Source organism: Gymnoscopelus microlampas, assembly GCF_963454915.1.
Source record: "Gymnoscopelus microlampas genome assembly, chromosome: 1".
NCBI classification, from domain to species: Eukaryota; Metazoa; Chordata; class Actinopteri; order Myctophiformes; family Myctophidae; genus Gymnoscopelus; species Gymnoscopelus microlampas.
Window position 1 is genome coordinate 32946791 of NC_139962.1, and position 23080 is coordinate 32969870.

The window sequence follows — 23080 nt, forward strand, 5'->3', positions numbered from 1 at the left end:
ATGCCTGCCATGTGGAGCAGTGGGGGGGGGGTCAGGGTGGAAGGCCGATCCTTTCCCAGTAAAGGATGGTGTGTTCCCGTCCCTTTGGGTCCCCCTGCCTGGCTGTGTTTGTAAAGTATCAGGTGTCAGCCCCCCCCCCCCCCCCCCACCTCTGCATTTAGCGGCTTGTCAAGTAAGAAGCTCTGCACTAGTAATTAGATCATTTTCGTTTTTATTTTCTTCTTTCATTTTCACTTCAGTCGGTTTTAATTCATTTTTTTAAGTGTGTTTGTTGGTTTAGTTTTTATTTGGTGAAAAGGGTTGGTTTTGGTTTATTTTTTATTAGTTTTAGTGTTCATTTTACTTTTTAATTGTAATATGGGGTAAGTAAGGTGCGAGATTCAAAAAGCTCAGAAAGAACGCTAGCAGATCTTGGGAGCTTGTAGATTAGCTATTTTGCATTTTTTAAAGAAAAATAATGGATACTGAGTTACTACAACTAAGGGCATTTCTTAATGATTTTAGTTTAGTTTTATAAACACAACTCCGTTTCAGTTAGTGTTTTTTGTAAAGCCTCATTTTTATTTATGTAATTCTAGTTTTTGTTGCTTTGTTAGTTTTAGTTAGCTTAGCTGGAGTCTCTCTACCTTGAAGATACCAGACAATCCTGTTTTCTTACATTGAAAGGTCATCTAGAAGTAATCATGATACATGGTAAAAACATCAAATGGCCGAGTGTATTTATTTCACCTTTGAGTCATGATACAGTAACAGCATTGATAATTATCCCGCAGTCATAGCATACAGAAAGTATCTTTCTTCGAAAGCTTTGTCTATATTTTTTATTACACCTGCCAATGCTCCAGCAAATGATTGAGAAAAAGTGTTACGTGTGCAGTTCTGAACATTTTAATCAACAAAGTAAACTTTATCTAAACTACACCTACATGTGTATAAAAGTGCACATAAAAAAATATATTCTCAAATGTTCCCCTCAAATGTACAGTTCTTGCTTTTTCACCAACTGGATTGATGAACTGTCTGGCCATCAAACACATGTTTGCTATTTTAAATGAACTCTCTCTGTTGCCAGTCAGGAAATCATTTCAATGTGGTGAGACATTTGTGAAACATTTTGTGTGTTCTGATACATTTTGCTCAAGGCTTCACGTTGCAAAAATCAACTGCAACTTAAACATACTATATCATATGCAATACCTGTTGGCATTGCATATAGATTACTTCTTGGCTTTAATTAAAGAGACGTGTTGAGACGTGTTGTTAGCTTCATGCAGTAGAGTATTAAGTCAGGCCATAGTGGATGGAACACAATGCTTCATGTGTCTAGTTGTATTTCATTCGGGAGTCTGATCGCTGCTTTGCTCACTCACATTTACATGTGTGTGGGATCATCTGAAAGATGGATTTGGAAAAAAGAAAAGGCTTGTTGTGAGGCTTGTCAGTAAAGCATGACAAGTGGCTACTGGCTAGTATCACTAGCATACTGTATTTCCACCCCACCCACCTCCCCACAATACAGTATACAGATACTGTATAGCATACAAGAAGGCATAGGCATAATAACAGTAATTTCTATTTTATAAAAACATTTTGAAATCCATTTTTCATATTACTGATCTTAACACATTGTACGTAGTTGCACGTCGGTGTCACTCACCGAAAATAGCTGATCTAGCTCACAACGGGTCAAAAAAATTATACATATTTTTAACAAAGGTACAATATATATTTTGAAAGATTTTAAAACTTTTCCCCATGGATCCACCTGTAATTATACCATGGACAAATAGTTGAGAAACAGTGGTGTATGATAGTGTGTGAGTTTGGTTAAACATTCTCCCAGAGCTGTGATTGTGTGCTCACTGATTCAGTCATGCGAGAGGGATTTGTTGTTGAAGCAAAGCCTTGTTATGCCTCCACTGGCGACAACCGTGGCCCAAGGCGGTTTTCTGGTTGTCTGTCCATATGTCCATATACTGTATCTGTCCTTTCGTCCGTCCGTCCGTCCATCCGTCCGTCCATGCATCGGGGGGGCATCGTCCCATTCTCATAAACACGATATAACGGGAACACGTTGAGGAAATTTCCTGACATTTGCCACAAATGTCCACTTTGACTCGAGGATGAAACTGAACAGGTCAAAAGTCAAAGTCTCTATGACATCACAAACCACGTTCATTACATTCTTTCAAAGTCTCCATTCACTACTATACAATGTGGTATTTCTAGTTGGCTGGCAGGCAGTTATGTCTATAAACCCAGCGTGTTGTAAGCATGTGCTACTGTGCTACCGTCATAGCCCCACAGGCCTTAAAGGTGGTGTAAGAGATATTTGTTTGTTTATTTATTTACTTTAAAATAGTGTTGAATAGCTCTAGTGTATATTCTGATAGTAATCATTGCTACAGAGTTAGTTTGTTCAATAACAGGTGTCTCCCAGCTGTTTAGTAAACACAACATTCATTTTCAGGTGGGTTACAAATTTCATCCAATCAGGAGAGGGAATCCCTCAAAAATCAATTATCAGCTGGTGTTCCAGTTCCAATTTTGTTCAGCGAAAATAGATCTCAACACGTGTTGTGAGTGTGTAGATCGGCTATATTCGGCAAAGAGATTTGGCTGACCAAGTATAGAGTCCTGGGGAACTCCCATCAGCTAAGTACAGTATGTAGGGTTTAAGTGGTTAAGGAAAGATGAATACATTGGATCAGAATCTACACTGTAATGGTATTTAGCTGTGGCCACAAAGAAAGTGTGTCTCTCAATCCAAACCTTTCAAGCAAAACCCCAGAGCTGGTTGCAGCTTATCACTGTTTAACAGTAAGGACAACCAGACTTTACAGTCAACTTGTCTAATAACTTTTCACAAACCATTCAAAGTACATTTCTCGTGCTTCGTTTCATGGCAGAAGAACTTGCTCAGTGAAATCCTTAGTGTTAATGTAACTCCCATGTATGGAACCATGGAATTCTGAACTTGTGTATGTGTATGTTCAGTATGTCTATCTGTACTGTATGTGTATGTATTTATCTTAATGTGAATGTATCTGTATGAATGTGTATGGGTGAAGTTATATTTTAACGTTTTGACACAGTCTTCTCCATTCTGAGGAAGACTGTGTTGAAACGTTAATCTATAATAAAGCCTTGACTTAATCCACTGTTGGTCCTGCACCTGCTGTCTAGCGGATGTGCCAGTTTTATCTGATCAAAACTTCCTGAAGTCTAATGTCACTGATTTCCAAGTAAATTAAAGCATAAAGCTGCATGTCCATGTAACAGACATCATAATGTTTGGATAGATAGACTAGATCAGGGTTAAAGCCCATCATTGAACACAATAAATGCTTACAGGGTAATGACTACATAGTGAGTGTCTCTTTTCTGTTTCAGTAGATGGATCTGGTCATCATTGTGAAGTCTGATAAGCTACCAGCGAGGATTTGCTCTCATAAACACAGATTGTTGAAGCCCATTCTCCCTAAATGTGCACTAGCTCACTACTCATTGAGCTGACAGTTACCTAGAAACCGTCTGCAGGCAAGGGCTCTATCAGGATCCGTTTTTTTTGGTCTTGTTGTGCTATCAGTTCATTCAAGGTGGACGGTTGTGTCAGAGCATTCAGTGAGCTCCATATTTTTCCTCTTAGCCAGAGACTGCGTTTACGCTTGCGGCGACAAAAACGTCAAAATGACCAAGCATGGTCAGCTACACTGTCACTGAGCTGCCCTTGAAGTGTTGCTCAACACACTCGTTGACGTCATCAAGCGTCCATGTGTGGGGACAACAAGCGAGTAAGATATGAAGGAAAATATAAAAAGCTGGGGTAAAACAACAGGGAACTGGCTGGCAACAAGGATTCGTTTTCCCCCATTACAAGAAAAGGGGAGTGGACATTGTGAAACAAAAACATGACTGAGTGACACTTCATTGCGTCATTTGAGCACTGAAAAAAACTCGAAGCCAGTTTAACCTTTAGTAGCGTTTGTAGCGCGTGATGCAGTGACAAGTGTCGGGTGTTAGTTTGTATGTTCATGTCGATGACTTCCACTGAAATGACTTGTAACCTGTGGCTTAATCGCTTCAAGTGTGAACACAGAATAATGCATCATTCACACCAGCTGCTACAGTACAAAAGCTACAAAATGACCAAGCGTTTGTAAGCTACACTGTCACGGAGTTGCTGTTGAAAATAAATGTTCGGTGAAGTCATCAAGTGTGCGTCCGTGTTTGAGAGCCATGGGCAAGATAAATATAAAGTTAAATAACAGGGAAGTGGCTAATGGGAAATCGGGAATGCATTGTTTTCCCCCCATTACATGCAGGAATTGTGTGGAGAGAGAGAGAAGGTTAGTGGTGAACAGAAACAACTTTATTTTTAAGCTTTTGTTGCGGGCGTCAAAAGCTACATGAGTCGCGCGTCCGTTTGTATCTTCATGTCGCTTGCATGAAAATGACATTGACAGCAACAGAAACACTGTGCTGTGTTGTGTTATTGTGCTGTGTTTAGTTGTACTGTAGGACAGTATAATTGTGTTGTGTTACTTTGCACTGTATAATTGTGGAGCATAAATGACTTGCCCAAAATAGGGACACCAGGGTTAAAGCTACAATCTGGGACTCCTGAATAAAATGCCAATCATTGTAAGCTTGTAGATCGGCTCCTCTTGTCAAGCTGTTGTACTACAGTGTATAAATGAACCCGGGTTCGAGGGCTCACCTTGGCTTCCCCACTGGCAGGGCAGGTGCAGCAGATATCTATATTTGTTCATGTAAACATTGTGCGTGCGCTCGGTGCCAGCCACTGTGATGCGTTGGAGCAGCTAATTTGGTCACAAAGCTGCTGTATCTGTGACAACATTGTGTTTTTGCCTCAGGGGCAGGAAGTAAGATGGAAATGGTCACGTGATCGAGGCATTCACAAAGTAAACGCTGGAATGAGCAGCCTCTCTCTCTCTCTCTCTCTCTCTGTTATTGTTATGTTATGAAGAGCTATCCAAAATGCAACATTCATATTGATGTATATTTTTATATATTCATCTCCACTATATTTATTATACTATAAGGCTATTGAGGCTTCTTTTTTAGTGAAGTGTCTCTTTTAGCGCTATTTTTAACCACTTTCAACCAGGCCAAAAATATATATACAGTATATATATATATTAATACTTTTCCAAAGCACAACATGGCACATTGTGAGCTTGCGTGAGCTCGAGCTTGTAGCTCAAACGACGAAGGATACAATAGTTTATGACTTTTTAATGTTAGTGACTATTTAAGAATGTCTTGTCTGTTGTTTACATGTATGTTGCATTGTTGTTTACATGAGTAGCTACAGTATGTTGCATTGGGGAGAAGGATATGTTTTGCTCCCATGTACAACTAAGTGTGAGTTATGGTGATAAGTACAATAAAATAAAACCTTTGAACCTTAACCTGGATGCAATATGCTGCAAATGTTGATTGATTCACCTTTTTATTGACAATTAGAAAAGGGTGTTACTTGGAGCGCAGGTCTTCGCCAGACTGGGTGGCTTTACCCAGGCCTGTGTCAGTAGTGGGCAGTGGTGGAAAAAGTACTCAAATTGTTTACTCAAGTAAAAGTATCAATACTGCAATGCAGAAATACTCTGTTACAAGTAAAAGTCTGGTAATCAAAATATGTACTTGAGTAAAAGTACAAAAGAATTGGCATCAAAATATACTTAAAGTACTAAAAGTAAAAGTACTAGGTACTAGTTATGCCGTCTAAAATGTGTAAAAGTCTTTTGAAAATAGCAGATCTACAAGCTTACAACGCGTCGCAATGCGACGCATTGTGAGCTTGTAGATCTGCTATTTTCAAATAGCCAAAGTTTAAATAGGGCTGCAGTGGTAAATGTATGTTTTGTAATAATAATCAAAATCTAGTTGTGGAGTAGAAGTAAAAGTATTGAAAAATGGAAAAACTCCCATAAAGTAAAAAATCCTCAAATTTGTACTTAAGTGCAGTATTTGAGTAAATGTACTTTCCACCACTGGTAGTGGGTTGTAGCTGGCAGGACGTTAGGAAGCTGCGGGCATAAATAGTGTTTTGATGATATACAGTTAAACGTTTTGCATTTGTGGCACCCCCCTATGGGCAGAAAGGAAAATGCTTTTGAAGGTGCGATCCATAGAGGCCCCATAACATGTGATTCCAATTTTGGGGTTGATTGGATGTAGTGATCATTATATGATATGTTTTGTAAGGAGGCCCCTTCCACACATGTTTTAGGCCAATTACAGGCAAATGTGTTGTGTTGTTTAGAGTTCCCTCAATGTGAGACCCACATTTTGGGTAGATCTGATGCTGCGTTTATTACTTATGTAAAACAGGCCCCTTTCGCAAACTTTGGAAGCCAATCATAGCCAATATGCATGGAATATGAAAAACCTGAATGATACATGTTTCTTGACTCCAGAGTAATGTTTACCGAAGTTGTATGAGTTTTGGACATACTATGTACAGGTAGGAGTAGTAGCAAAAAGTGTGTTTTGAAACACAAAACGCAAAGTGATAAATTGGCATCATGATACCAATTCAAAACATTTGGGGGGAGTGGGAGTGTCTTGGCCTACTGGGTGTATGCTAGCTTGCAGTTTCACGCCAATCGGTCCAGCTGTGTTTGAGATTAGCTGTGCTCAGATGGACACACACACACACACACACACACACACACACACACACACACACACACACACACACACACACACACACACACACACACACACACACACACACACACACACACACACACGGGAGATAACATAGCCTTCTCCCCCGGCCTGTCAGCCTTTTGAAGACAAAAATGCATATGCATGAACATAATCGTTGCTGTCGGGCAGAAACCTCTTATCTCCATATTTTATACTTTTTGTGTTTTTTCGTAAATTAACGGCCTACGTCATCATACGACAGCGTCACACAAAAGTAACAGATCTACAAGCTCGAAGCGTGAAGCTTCGTTTTGAGCTTGTAGATCTGCTACTTTTACCATTTTTGAATTTGAATACTGAAAAGTAACAGTTTTGGTCATATGAGGTTTCCACCCGACAGACGATATACTGTCAAAAGGATAAAACACCAAGCTGGAGAGCTTATTTCTTAGGTTATTTCATGTTGTTTAGACAGATATTAGGTTTGATGTTGTTTACTTGGTATCCTACTGTAGTTACTGTTTAATCTGATCTGATCACTTTGTAAGTCACTCTGGATAAGAGCGTCTGATAAATGACAAAAAAAATAATTGTAAAATTGGATCTGTCAGAATTACAGCAATGAAATTAATGAATTATATTCATTGAAATCTGAGTTGATAATAGTATATGAAATGTATTGAAATTACGGTCACTATTTCAAAGAGGTCCATAATTCTACGTGGTGCATCCATATAATTGATAAGATGATTACTGTTTATTGATCTTTATGGCCTACTGTAGGAAGCATGGTCTGTCAGAGGAGACAAAGGGAGTGCTTGGTTGTCCAAAGTGGATATTCTAGGCCAGTATGTGTGTGTGGGTGTGTATACCAGGTATTACTATTCCCATTGAGTACCAGAAGAATGATATTGTTTTCATGGTGATTTTTAGAGCTAAAGTTACCATTAGCAAAAGATTCAGGTTAGGTTTAGGTATTTAGGGGTTAGGTTTAGGACATTTTCACCCACAAGAAAGGTAAAAGATTACATTCACAACCAAAAAGTAAGTGTGTGTGTGTGTGTGTGTGTGTGTGTGTGTGTGTGTGTGTGTGTGTGTGTGTGTGTGTGTGTGTGTGTGTGTGTGTGTGTGTGTGTGTTTACAGACACACCCTGTTTGTGTGATTAGTAAAGGTGATTACATTCTGTGTTCACAGACTCGTGATGACTTCCTGGGTCAGGTGGACGTTCCTCTCCATCAGATACCGGTGAGCTCAATCTATCTCATCTAGCACTGTGGAATCCTCCCTGGTCATTGAGAGAGTACACATGTAACCAAATGGACCCGAAGGTCTATTAGTACACTAACAGAGTTACAAATGGATTTTTTTTTTTTTTTACATATTTTGTATTCCACAATTTTGCAGAGACAACACATAGGTGCAGTTACCAGTAATATCATATTTGATAGGTCGGTGCTTTCTTGTGGGTTTTTCAGATTCAAAAAAGAAAGTCCCCTCCAACTTTTCCCCTGCCCCCCCCCCCCCCCAAAAAAAACTTTCCACCTAGCCTGGTAAACCCCCCCGGAAATCACATTGCATTTGCTGCTGAATGAAAATTACATTGAATTCGGCAACCGGGTGGTTTACTTTTCAACCACAGAAACAAAGAAAAAGAGCAAAATGGAAAATAAGAAAGAAAAAAAAAGAAGGAAACGAGAAGAAGGAAGAAGAAAACAAAACATACTCTCTCGCCATGCCTTTCGAGCCTGGCGGAGACAATAAAGGAAGAAAAAAGAAAGAAAGAATGAAAACTGCATAAGTGAAGTAAAAAACAACAACTTTAATCTTCGATGCTGCATTTACACTGGCAACTACAAAAGATAGGAAGATACAACGCGACGCAGTGTATTTGTCGCCGAGTTGCTGTTGAAGTGTTGATCAACACGCTCGTTGACGTCATCGCGCGAGTGTCCGACGAGAAAAATATAAAGGAAAATAAAGCCTGGGGTTAAAAATAACATGGAACTAGTGGTCGGAAATAATTAATTTGCCCCCCATTACAAGCAAGAATGGTGTAGAGAGAAAGAAGGCGTGTGGAAATGGTTGTAGCTGCAGTTGATTGAAGCCAGCTCAACTGGGATTGTAGCTTTGTAGATTTTGTAGCCGCTACAAATGTCGGGCGTCGCCATGTATCTTCATGTCGCTGGCTTCCATCGAAAATGAATGGTAGACTGTAGCTGTATCTGCCAGTGTGAACACAGCATAATATTGTGATAGTAATCATTGCTATGCTACAGTATAGAGTATTCCATAGCAGGGCTTTCCCCCTCCCTCCAGGGCTCTCCCCCTCTCTCCAGCTATTTGATAAACATAAAATGAATTTTCAGGCCGGGACACCACTCTTGTCCAATCAGGAGAAAGGACACAAAGATACTTGTTAACAAATAAATATCACCACCTTTAACTCTGAGGAATTTACTGTGGCGCAGAGGATATGTTTTTTCCGAATGGAAAGTTTGTGTTTTGTTCATTTCCTTTTCAACCTTCCACCTCACTATGATCATATGATCATATAACCTCATATAACCCACGTTTTACTGTAGCTGTGATGAACTCTCGACCTCGCCCATATCGGCATATTACTATAAACATGTACTGTACGTGTACACTGTTCCACAACAGTGTCTGTGGTTGTGTAAATACCGTCCTTCATGTTTCATCATAATACAGCACCCAGAAATTGGCCCCCTGTTTTGCATTTGTTACTGTCAGTTCAGTTTATGGTGGTCTGGTAGTAAAACTTGAGTCTTTCACTGGTTCATACAGCTGTTGAACATTGTTTGTTCTTTGTCGTTTCTTTCTATCTTGCAGACAGAGAATCCCAACGCTGAACGGCCATACACGTTCAAAGACTTTCTGCTACATCCACGAAGGTTGGCATCATTTCACCGGCAGTCGCATGATTTGTAACACTTTTTATGAAGCCCCTGTATATAATGCATATATAAACATACTTATAAGTTATTATGCATTGTAATCCGCTTATAACGGTGTATCATTATAAGCACTCATAAATACTCATAATGCTTTATAACTAAAATCAATTACCCATAAAGCATTTTTAATGACTCTTAAGGTCAAGTACAAATGCATTATAATTGCTTAGAGTACAACTAAGTACTCATAATGCTTTCAATAATAATAGCATTTTATAAAGTAAAAAGTAGTAAAGTAATGACATTCCTGGAGGTGTAGGCAGAAATATTGTGTGGTGTTGTGAAGATATAATGATCTTTCATCACTTTACTTAAAACACTCAATCACCCTTTATAGTGACTTTATAATCACACTATAATGCATTATGATCGTTATGGTATTACAACTATGAGAATTATAATACTATATGATCCTTGCAAAAATGTCCGTGAGTGACCAGCAATTATGATGTCTTATGACACTTGACCATAATAAAGTAATTATAAAATGATTTATATGTGTTATGATTATCTTACAAAGCATTATCAATATGTATAAGTGCTTATCATTACAATTATACAGTGGTATAAGCAGATTATAATGCATTCTAAGTTATTGAATACTTTCTCCTATACAAAATAAAATGTTATGTTTTTTAACAGAGATTTTTAACATCTTTGAAGCAACTTTATCTTAGACCTGTTTGTTTGTTTGTTTTCCAATGCAGCCACAAATCCAGAGTCAAGGGTCATTTGCGTCTCAAAATGACCTACTTGCCCAAAACGCCGTCGGGCTCAGAGGAGGAGTCTACAGACCAGACTGAAGACACAGATGTAAGTTCATGTCTCTCATCAAGCTAAGAACCCGTCGTGCCATGGGGTATAAACGGAGCCATGTCATTATAGGTGAACATTTTCAGAAATGGTGAAAATAGCTACCGCGGTATAAATAGCCATATAAACCTGCAAGCAGATATATAGCTATTTATGTAGCCGAGCTTGTAGATTTACAGTATATAGCTATTTATATAACTATTTTCACTATTTTTGAACATTGTGAGCTTACCGATCTTTCATTTTCGCAATTCATCGTACGATGAAGTATATAGGGCTTAAGTGGTTATCTAACGTCCATTTATTCGTTCATTTTCACTTGTATCTCATATTGAATTGTCTGTGGGAGGAGTGATTTCGCCATGACTCTGTGTGGGCCCTCAGCGGGACCTCGGCGAGGCCTCTGCCATCAAGCTGTAGTTCACAGCTTGAAGGGACAGACGCCAGGCTTGTCCCTCTGCTTGAAGGACATTTCTGTCACAGTGTTGGCTCTTTATCGAAGATATACTGGCACATCACTATTCTTTAACCACATGAACTCTGGGCATCCCAATTCTGAGGCAAACATTCGGCAAAAATGGCACATCCACAACAACGTGTTGTGAGCTTGTAGAGCGGCTATTTTCAGTGAAGAGATTTGGTGTAGAGGGAAATACTAGTGGACCTAGTATAGAGACCCTGGTCAACTTCTAGGGTTTAAGTGGTTAATAAATAATAGAATTCTGCCCAAAAAACTTTCAAATCCGTTTTTTACCTTGGACAATTAAGTCAAAAATTATATAATATATATATAACAACTGAAATAAATCGCAATGCTTCTCTTTATCTGCTGGATGAAAGACGGTCTTAGAATATTTGCTTGAGATTGTAGCATCTCATCCTTCCACCACATTCAAGTCTAAATATTCAAATAGAAATCAGACTTCTGTTCTTCAGGCTGCGTGCTCATTTAAACGTACAGTAACACTGTCTCAGGACACTGTGTCCATGAGGCCAGACTATATTTGTCACCGTGGAGAAAATATGCTGACATCCTCCTTAAGCCTGATTTATACTTAGCTGCCGCGCCGGTGTCGCACCTCTAACAGTAGCAGATCTACAAGCTCAGCATGCGCTGCAGCGCCACGCGTTGTGAACTTGTAGCTCTGCTATTTCCGGTGTGCGACACCTGCTTGCAACAAAGTATATAAATAAGGCTTTAAGAAAGATTTGAGGCCAACACAGCCTAGCAGCTCTCCATGCTGGCCTGGGAATCTTCTGACTAGCTGCCAACGCTTCTCTGACAGCTAACGATGATAATAATAATAATAATCAATCTATAAATACACAGAATCTATGCCTATCTGTTGTGTCTGTATGTACCCGTTGTACCCATTGTCAGAGCAGCCGTTGTACCTTGGCGGCCAGTCTATGACATCAGCACTATGATGACGTGATAGTGATGACATCAGAAATCTCCATTTATGGGCATAAAATGGACATAGACAGACATATAGATACTGAGATCTCTTATGAGCATAACAGGCCAGGGACACCCCCGACAGACTGATAGGTCGATACAGAGATTTGTGTAAACAAACAACACCCCCTGTCCTTACACCCTTAACGGCGCAAGGAAAAAAACTCCCAAGAATAATAGAGGAAGACACCTTGGTAAGGCTCACAACAGAGGGGACAATGGGTGCCAAGAGGGCAATATCGAGGCCCTGGTCGCAGACCGCCGTCCGCACCGGGCGAGCGCCAGGCTACGCGGGGCCTACCGAGAGTCCTGGGAGCCTGGAAGTCGTTCCATCTGGGTGGGATTCTGTTACCCTGGTGGCTCCTTAAGTTAACCAATTAAACCCTATGGTTGACCGGAGTCCCGCAGGACTATACTAGTGTCTTTTCTGTTTTCTTTTATTGAGCTTTAGCTGAAAGCACAATTGACGTGTTGTGAGCTTGTTGATCTTTTTTGAGTGGTGCCAACCACTCCTACATTTGACTTTGTCCGTGTGTCCGTATGTCCGTCCGTCCGTATGTCTGTCCGTATGTTTGAGCACGGCTGATTGGTCAAGCTTCACGTGACGCGTGACAATATGACATACTGATTGCGTGACAACATACTGATTGCAACACAAGGATGCAACCAGTTACACTTTCAAAGGCACCACTCTCTTCACACTGGGTGTGATTTTTGAGTGGTGCCAACCACTCCTATATCTGACTCTGTGTGTCCGGGTGTATGTATGTCCAATAAACAAACATTGATGACAACATCAATACGGGGCTCATCAAAGGCACCACTCTCTTCACACAGGGTGTGATTTTTTTTTCTCGAAAGCTTTCCCCGCAATACGGATGCTGGGATTGAAGTGGTTAAGCCAGACGCATGTGCCAGATTCATAAAACATTAGGAGCATCAAACAATAAAATTGCAACACATTTCAATTTACAGTTACAATTTACAATTTAGGCATTTATCAGACGCTCTTAATCCAGAACGATTTACAGTTAACAAAGGTAAACACAGATCAAAACAGATCAAATGCATAGAGACAGTGTAGCGCCTCAGTAATCTAGGATCATAGGCCTAGGTCTATGCAAAAGGTATTTTGATACAAGTACATTTTAAGAAGTGACTTGAAATAAGACACCGATTTAATAATGATATTGTGACTCCGGTGTGCGTGTGCTAGGTTGTGTAACGGTGTATTTTTGTATTGTTTATTCAGCCTAGTTGGGAGTATCTGGAGGGCCAGGACATGTCGGGGCCAAGACAAAACCACCTGCTGCCTGCACTGCCCCCTGGCTGGGAGGAGAGGCAGGACAACCTGGGCAGAACCTACTATGTCAACCATGAGAACAGAACCACACAATGGGTTAGACCCACAGTACTGTAAGACTCTTAATACTGCCCTTTATATATAGTAGACTGTACTGAAACACTGTTAATACTGTTCTTACATATCGTCTCTGTCGGGTGGAAACCTCATACTGTATGTCCAAAACTGTTCATTTTCAGGATTCAAATAAAAGAAATTGCAAAAGTAGCAGATCTGCAAGCTCAAAACTTGTCGCTTCGCGCCACGTTTTCAGCTTGCAGATCTTCTACTTTGTGTGCTTTTGTGTGACGCTGCGTAGTATGATCGAGTGGGGCATTAATTCACGAAAATATGGAGATAAGAGGTTTCTGCCGACAGCAAACAATATAGTAGACTGTACTGTAAGACTGTTAATACTGTCCTTACATATAATACACTGAGACTGTTAATACTGTCCTGATATATAGTACACTGAGACTGTTAATACTGTCCTGATATATAGTACACTGAGACTGTTAATACTGTCCTTACATATAATACACTGAGACTGTTAATACTGTCCTGATATATAATACACTGAGACTGTTAATACTGTCCTGATATATAATACACTGAGACTGTTAATACTGTCCTTATATATAGTACACTGAGACTGTTAATACTGTCCTGATATATAGTACACTGAGACTGTTAATACTGTCCTGATATATAATACACTGAGACTGTTAATACTGTCCTTACATATAGTACACTGAGACTGTTAATACTGTCCTGATATATAGTACACTGAGACTGTTAATACTGTCCTTATATATAGTACACTGAGACTGTTAATACTGTCCTTATATATAGTACACTGAGACTGTTAATACTGTCCTGATATATAGTACACTGAGACTGTTAATACTGTCCTGATATATAGTACACTGAGACTGTTAATACTGTCCTGATATATAATACACTGAGACTGTTAATACTGTCCTTATATATAGTACACTGAGACTGTTAATACTGTCCTGATATATAGTACACTGAGACTGTTAATACTGTCCTGATATATAATACACTGAGACTGTTAATACTGTCCTGATATATAGTACACTGAGACTGTTAATACTGTCCTTACATATAATACACTGAGACTGTTAATACTGTCCTGATATATAGTACACTGAGACTGTTAATACTGTCCTTACATATAATACACTGAGACTGTTAATACTGTCCTGATATATAGTACACTGAGACTGTTAATACTGTCCTTACATATAATACACTGAGACTGTTAATACTGTCCTGATATATAATACACTGAGACTGTTAATACTGTCCTGATATATAGTACACTGAGACTGTTAATACTGTCCTTACATATAATACACTGAGACTGTTAATACTGTCCTGATATATAGTACACTGAGACTGTTAATTCTGTCCTGATATATAGTACACTGAGACTGTTAATACTGTCCTTACATATAATACACTGAGACTGTTAATACTGTCCTGATATATAGTACACTGAGACTGTTAATACTGTCCTTACATATAATACACTGAGACTGTTAATACTGTCCTGATATATAGTACACTGAGACTGTTAATACTGTCCTTACATATAATACACTGAGACTGTTAATACTGTCCTGATATATAATACACTGAGACTGTTAATACTGTCCTGATATATAGTACACTGAGACTGTTAATACTGTCCTTACATATAATACACTGAGACTGTTAATACTGTCCTGATATATAGTACACTGAGACTGTTAATACTGTCCTGATATATAGTACACTGAGACTGTTAATACTGTCCTTACATATAATACACTGAGACTGTTAATACTGTCCTGATATATAGTACACTGAGACTGTTAATACTGTCCTTACATATAATACACTGAGACTGTTAATACTGTCCTGATATATAGTACACTGAGACTGTTAATACTGTCCTGATATATAGTACACTGAGTAATTGTGTGTTTGGCCTTGAACATTGGAACACATGAATAAAACAATTATTTCTGTTTGGCCTTTTAGGCTTCGTAATAAAAAATAACAAATCATTAAATATACAAAGTCATTATTGACATATTTAATAATTGTTTGCTTGACGCGTTGTAAGCTTGTAGATCAGCTATTTCTGCTTTTTTATATTTGAAAATGTATGAACATTTTTCAACATGGAAACGATTATGCAAAAAGTATTGTGATTATCTCAAATAATTGCGATTAGACGATTATGTAATAATTGTGACAGGCCTAACTGTATAAAGTACACAGTACTGTAACACTGTTAATACTGTCCTTCGACCTCTGGGCCACTGTATATTACATTTAACATGAATGATCTTAAAGCAGGATGTGTACTTTGCAGTGACACACCGAAAATAGGCGAAAATAACTGTGTGTGACACCGAATGTAACTAAGTATATCAAGCCCTTAACTCATTCAGTGCCAAACTTATTTCTGGCTTTGTCACCCCTGTGCCAAGGCCAAAAATACATTGTAAAAAAGAGATACAGCCTTTTTCAGTAAGAAGTTAAACAAGAAGTGAATGGAGCAGAAAATCTTCAAATCATGATATCTTGGGTTCTGAACATTAAAAAAAAAAAAAAAAGTATGACGTCGGTGGCTTATGAAAAACGTGGCGACATCAATGGCACTGAATGAGTTAACAGTCAATATTTTGTGTGTGTGTGTGTGTGTGTGTGTGTGTGTGTGTGTGTGTGTGTGTGTGTGTTACAGAGACAGTGAGGAACAGAACGGTAACATGGAGGCCCAGCATGCGTTCACGGCCCGCAGACAGATCTCAGACCACGATGAGTCGGACAGGCAAGAATCTCCTGAGGTAATTCTACCTAATTCTACCTGTCCATGTTGTACATACTGTTGCCCTGAGGCGATAATAATATAATATCACAATGTTTATGACCAAATACCTCAATATTGATATTGTAGCGTGACGATAATATCATTCACAATATGACACGTTGTGTGCTTGTAAGTCTTAAGTAGCCAAGTGGCCCATAGAACAGGAGTCTCTCCTGTTTCTGTAGCGTGAGGCGGCTTGATGTACAAGCATAGCGCAGCACTTGCTGCCGCGCTATGAGCTTGTATATCTGCTATTTTTGAATAAAAAATATCAAATAATGGTTAAAGTGGTTACACAGATGCGTTCCCGGTTTTAATGGTCTTAAATCCTGTGTCTTCTGTCATTCTTCTTCGCAGAGCTGGGAGATCATCACAGAAGATGAGTCTACCTTGTACCACAGCTCCACCCCTCCCCCCCATCACCCCCCGCTGGACTTCCATCCTCTGCCCGACGACCTTCAGACGTTGGCAGACCTGGGTCGTCTGACGTTGTCATCAGGGGCCACGCCTGGAGAGCGGCGCCTCTCCCAGACGGTGAGTCTTTCGTCCTTCCGAAGCGGAGTCAATCTCCAAAATATATTTCAAACACTTTCAAGATTTCTTTAAAAATGTTTAAAAAATAGCTGATGTACAAGCGCACAGAGCGGCACGAGATGTAGTGGAGTAGAAGTAAAAGTATAGACAATTGGAAATACTCTACTAAAGTAAAAAATACCTCAAAATTGTACTTAAGTACAGTACTTGAGTAAATGTTACTTTACACCACTGGATAGCAGGCAGTTTTCATCCACATAGTCCAGGTGTCTTTTAGACTTCCCTGGTGTAGTAGTGAGGCCGAGTTCCTGCTCCCGTCCACAGCAGGGCTATAATGAAAGGAAGGGGGCGAGAGAGTGTCCCGTTGCGACACCCCAGCCAGGAGGTCAAACTCCTCACTGTTGCCGTCGAATGGCGTCGTAGTAGATCATCACCTTATACATGTACATGGCTCCTATGGCCCAGAGTAGGTTGGGAGGAACACCATAGGTCTTGACCCCCTTGCTCCCATAAAATGGAAGAATGTTATTACTTCTAATGTTACATACGGTATGACTTTCATTTTAAGGGTGCTGACATTAAATGTTAGGGGTGCTTGAGGACCCCTAAGCCATCAGTGAATGTGTGCGTTTCACACTTTCAAACACACTTTTCAGGATCACTCCAGTAATTCCAGCCATTCCAGCCGTAGAGGAAGTGCCCCAACTTCATCATTAGAGGAACATCCTGTGCGTCCCGTGGTGAGTATTGTGGTCTTAAGAGCTTCTGTCCATAACTTTTAGGCCCTACCCGGCATTCGAACCCGGGTCTGCAAATGGAAGTCTCAGTGTGGTCTCAATGGAAGAGGTGGGAGACCACATCTAACGTTTTAGTCATTAAAATAAGTCCCAGATGGCAGTTTTAAGCATAATTAACAGTCCGTATTACGATTGTGTTGCTTGCCAGAAATTACAGATCTACAAGCAAATCTAAGATCTGCTAGCTCAGATAGGTAATATTGAATACACGGCGAGGATGACTCGATAACGGTCTACTTATAATCAAACCGGTCGGATCTGGATGTACAGAAATCATTTATGCATCAATTTCCCAAGTCCGTCTGCCAGCACCTTAGTTGAGATGTTATAGTCGCAACAAAGTAGGCCAACCAGACGGTAAAGGCCAAACCGCACCAATGCAACTAGTCGCGACTCCTTGCAACAAAAAGGTTTTAAGGTCAACCACAACAATGCAAATCCTTGCAACTGTCATTGGGGATAATGGTTGCAAGTAGATGCAAATAGTTGCATGTTGCAAGGAGTTGCATGGTGAATCATTGGTGTGGAGTTGCCTTTTAATACTCACACAACAGGTCCTTATTATTTTTTAATAGCAATGAGATCGTAGTAGAATATAAACAATCTATTACAATTTTTCTGTGGCGTTTCGTTGATAAAATATACGAAAAAAACCTTCTTTTCGATTATTCAGTTACAAGTCAGTTATTGGTTCTAAATATCGGTTTCAATATATTTTCAGTTAATCGCCCAGCCCAAGTATAGCTCCCATTAGGTCTTCTTGTGGTACAAAACGAAGGAAGGAAGGGTATAGTTAACCTTAATGAGGCTGAGCTTTCTTTGTGAGTGATCGTGTTGCAGTTGAAGGTGTGGATTACAGCAGTAATGTGCTGTTTGTGTGCTTGAACAGCTGCTCCCCACCTCCAGTGGGCTGCCTGCAGGCTGGGAGGAGAAACAGGACAGCAAAGGCAGACGCTACTACGTCAATCACAACAGCCGAACTACCACATGGACACGCCCACTCATTCAGGTAACACATCTCCCTCTCTCTCTCTCTCGCTATTTTTCATATTGACTCCAACCCACTGCACACAGCACTTCTACTCACAGAAGAGCCCATTCAGTAATAGGTTTCTATCACAGAAGTGTGTAGCACAGACAGATTTGGGAACTCCTTCACTCCATGGGCCATTAAGCCCTTTTAGACGAGGATGCATCTGTGTAATTTTTTTTATCTCTTTGGCTATTCAAAAATAGCAGATATACAAGCTCATAGCACGTCACAAGTGAGCTTGTAGATCTGTTATTTTGGAAAAATCGTGAAAATTTGTGCAAATCTTTGAAAATGTATGTTTTTTTAAAGTGAACGTTTGTACTTTGCTTCTGGGGATTCTAAAAATGTCTTCTAAATCCAAACAGTTTTTGAAAAAAGCTTCTGGGATGCCCCAGAAGCAAATATTTGAGTAAAAAAAATATATACAGTATATATATTCAAAGATTTGCGCACATTTTCACAATAGCAAAAATAGCAGACCTACAAGTTCATAGCGTGGCATTCAGTGTCGTGCTATGAGCTTTGTAAGGGACCAGAGTTGGTCGGCAAGAGAGTCACCAGGAGACTTGTGTAGTTTTCTTAAAATTTGTTTTTTTTTGTCTTTTATTTTTCCCATAAAAATAAGACAAGACATTAATTCTAGGCCCAAAACAAAGGCTAGCTAACCTATATTTATGTTGTAGTTATTGCTGTGTTTTTTTAACTGTGTTTTACTTTGGATTTTTAACTTCTTATAACGTATAGTTTTTTTTACTGCATTCTATTTCCATTGATGTATTTTATATGTTCATCATGCTTCTTTTTATTGACAATCTGTGTGAATGTATTGCACTGGAGCTGTTCAACAGAACAAATTTCCATTGAGATTAATAAAGTTTATATCTATCTATATATCATAAATATCATCGCTGTCGGGCAGAAACCTCTTATCTCCATATTCAAACTTTTATGTGTTTGTTCGTAAATGAACGCCCTACTTGATTATACTACAGCGTCACACAAAAGCATCAAAAGTAGCAGATCCACAAGCTCGAAACGCTGCGTCGATCTGCTACTTTTGCTGCTTTTGAATTTGAATCCTGAAAAGTTTTGGACATAAGAGGTTTCCACCCAACAGAGACGATATGTTTATACGTATAGTCTAATACATTGTTTCAGTCCCATTTATTGATCAGATATTGTTGTTTTTGTTTTCAGATCACGTCAGAGGCTGCGGCGGCGGCAGCGGCAGCGGCGATGGTCTTGTCGCAAAGCCCCACGACGTACCACCACCCCCCCATGTCCCCGGAGGCCTCTCCTCTACACTCTCCAGGCCCAGAGACCCGATACGAAGCATGTGGCGTGATGCCCACTGGCTGGGAGGTCCGCAGCGCTCCAAACGGAAGGCCTTTCTTCATAGACCACATCACAAAGAATACCAGCTGGGTGAGGACGTCTTTACATTGACACATTGACATGTTGTACATTTTTCAAAAAGCGAGAATAGACGATTTGATGTTTGATGGAGTCACTGGTAGGAGACTCAATTGACTTGCATTTGAGTCTCCGCCAGTCATCAAATTATTGGATCCACAATTCTTGCTGTGCGGTCTTATAGATTTCAGTATTATATCGATTTTATTCTATTGACCCCCCGCCCGCCCCCCCCCCAGTCATCGCACCGTTTCCTACTTCATCAATGAAATCATTAATAATAATAAAAATAATCGTTAATAATAATAATAATAATAATACATACAATTTATATAGAGCTTTTCTGAGTACTCAAAGTCGCTTTACAAAACAGAAAACAAAATAAAAACAACTTTATTAGGAAAGAACTAGATTAAAAAGTTGAAAACTATACAAGTAAAGGTTTTGTTTTATGATATTGTTTCCAAACAGGAAGATCCCAGGTTAAAGATTCCTGTGCACATGAGGAAGAGACCTTCACTTGACCCGGCCGACCTCGGCCCCATGCCGGTAAGAACCCAGATAGATCAATTGAAAAACGTTGCTCAGCAGTAAGTCTGATACCTCCAGCTAACAAGCAAAAGAAACGTCTTGACCTGACCTGACAATTTGGTACTGTAATACAGTATGAATGTCAATAGAGCATGAAACATAAAACGAGACAAACCATCATCTTTGTGGGTTTCACATTTCTGCTTCTTCTTCCCCTAGGCTGGTTGGGAGGAGAGGGTCCACAGTGATGGGAGGATATTTTACATAGATCACAGTACGTATGATATTTTACATAGATCACAGTACGTATGATTTTGTTGGATATTTTACATAGATCACAGTACGTATATTTGTGTTGGTGTCCAAAACCGTTACTTTTCATGAAATGGAAAAAATAACATGTTTTCCAATGGATCCAATGTAGTGATTATATAGTCACAAGACACTTTTGTTAAAGGTAGCGTAAGTGATTTTATTTGGTTAAAATAAGTGTTAAATAGCTCTATATTCTGATAGTACTCATTGCTATAGAGTGTTTGTTCAGTAAAAGGAGTCTCCTTGTCTCTCCAGCTCTTTATAAAACAGAAAATGCATTTATCCAATCAGGACAGAGAACTCAATCAGGATATAGATTAAACAAGTGAAATTGGAAGTGATGACACTAAGAAATGAGCAGGCAAAATTGGAACTGGAACTCAAAAATGAAGCTTAAAAATGTGTACTTTCTCCTGATTGGCTGAGATTTTGACATCTACCGGAAAATGTATTTTCTGTTTATTAAAGAGCTGGAGAGACGGGGAGACTCCTGTTACTGAACAAACACTCTATAGCAATGATTACTATCAGAATATAGTACTTTAACCTTTTAACAAAATACTTTTTGTTTTAACCAAAAAATATCACTTACCCTACCTTTAATACTTTTCATTGGTTCAATATTTATAAAACTCTCAGACACACTTTAAACCTGGCATCTCTATTTTGGGCATGTTATCAGTGAAAATCTTCAAAAATAGTGAAAGTAAGGCCCCAAGGCCTGAGGTTCTGATTCTACAAAATGTCTTCTAAATCCTAACAGTTTTTTGAAAAAACTTGTGTTGCTATATCAGTGGTTCTCAAACCTTTTGATGTCAAGTACCCCAAAATGATGTATTATGTATTTGGCCGCGAACCCCCATCTCAAAATATTTTGTTCCAGGGACCCCCAGAAGCAAAGATTTGAGTTATTCAATTCAATCTTTATTTCAGACCCAAGGACGATCCATATCAAATGTTCGCTTAAAAAAATATAATATTCAAAGATTTGCAAAAATAAAATATCTACAAGCTTGTAGCGCGGCACTCTGTGCCGCGCTTTGAGCTTGTATATCTGCTATTTTTGAATAGCCAAAGTGTAAAATAATGTTTTTTAGCTCAAATCTAAAAATGACACAGATTCCAGGTCTTAATGGTTTAATTAAATAAGCAATAGCATAACAAAGGATGAAATATGGAGATTCAAGCTTTCATTCTGCCCAACAGCGATGATATGCCATAGCATAGAGTAGAGCTTGTCCATGAACTCTGTACTGTATGTAGTAATGAATGACGTATCGCTTTAGCATTGATGAATAACTAGGACTTTTCATTTTACACAGATACCAGGACCACACAATGGGAAGACCCCAGATTACAGAACTCTGCCATAACCGGACCAGTGAGTAGAGATTTCATTTGTCTGATTTATACTAATTTCACACACCCACAGTTTACATTTTATGTATCAAGACTAAACTTCCTCAGCTTAATGATTGATTTCTTGTCATGTACTTTTTTTGGTCAATTCCAGGCTGTGCCTTATTCCAGAGACTACAAGCAGAAATATGAATACTTCCGTAAGAAGCTCAAGAAGCCGGTAAGCGTCCGATACAAGGCTATAAACAAAGGATTGAAAGTCCAGGGTTACAGCTTCATCTTTTCTCACAGATATAATATTTGTGTCACACTGCCCTCTACTGACAACGTTGATATACTGCTGCTATAGACCAACATTGGTGTGCTGATAGATAGACAGACAGACAGACAGACGTAAAGCTAGATCGATCAATCGTCTATATTGTATGTACTGTATATAAAAGTATTTTTTTCCCCCACATTATTTGTTTAATGCTGCTGCGATGTTCGAAGAGTACACAAGGACATAACACTAAAGTGCACCTTGAACCTTGAGCATTAGAGTGAACTTTACAACTGTTCCGTTGGTGTTTTGAATTGTCAGAAGTGCTTCAAAATGTCCAGTAGGTTGGCCTGGAGCTGGTTCCTCCATGACATGTGCTCCTCATGTTAGAGCCAGGTTGAAAGTTATCTAAAAAAAAAAAAATCGGGACACATTGAGGCAGCATAATTGCCCATACCAGTGTTGTCAATATATACCATTAGGGCTGTCACGATTACAAATTTAAGTTGACGATTAATTGTCACTCAAATAATTACGATTAATGATTTAATTGTGTGTTTGGCCATTGAACATTGGAGCGTATGAATACAATTTAAATTTCTGTTTGCCTCTTAGACTTCATAATTAAAAAAATATTTGACAGATATGACAAAACTTAAATATACAAAGAAATTATTGACATAT

At 39.2% G+C, this 23080-nt stretch overlaps 1 protein-coding gene across 2 annotated transcripts in view; it reads left to right on the top strand.

Annotated features, from left to right (window-relative positions):
• nedd4a (NEDD4 E3 ubiquitin protein ligase a) overlaps positions 1 to 23080 on the top strand; it is a 50130-nt gene that overhangs the window by 15833 nt on the left and 11217 nt on the right. For both annotated transcript variants that reach the window (XM_084061773.1, XM_084061772.1), the window contains 13 exons: positions 7874 to 7924; positions 9530 to 9591; positions 10362 to 10467; positions 13179 to 13342; positions 16027 to 16129; positions 16510 to 16686; positions 17343 to 17426; positions 18373 to 18492; positions 19714 to 19941; positions 20401 to 20478; positions 20680 to 20734; positions 22098 to 22156; positions 22289 to 22354. In XM_084061773.1, coding sequence (XP_083917899.1) covers positions 7874 to 7924; positions 9530 to 9591; positions 10362 to 10467; positions 13179 to 13342; positions 16027 to 16129; positions 16510 to 16686; positions 17343 to 17426; positions 18373 to 18492; positions 19714 to 19941; positions 20401 to 20478; positions 20680 to 20734; positions 22098 to 22156; positions 22289 to 22354 — 1353 coding nt within the window. The remainder of the gene's footprint in view (positions 1 to 7873; positions 7925 to 9529; positions 9592 to 10361; positions 10468 to 13178; positions 13343 to 16026; positions 16130 to 16509; positions 16687 to 17342; positions 17427 to 18372; positions 18493 to 19713; positions 19942 to 20400; positions 20479 to 20679; positions 20735 to 22097; positions 22157 to 22288; positions 22355 to 23080) is intronic.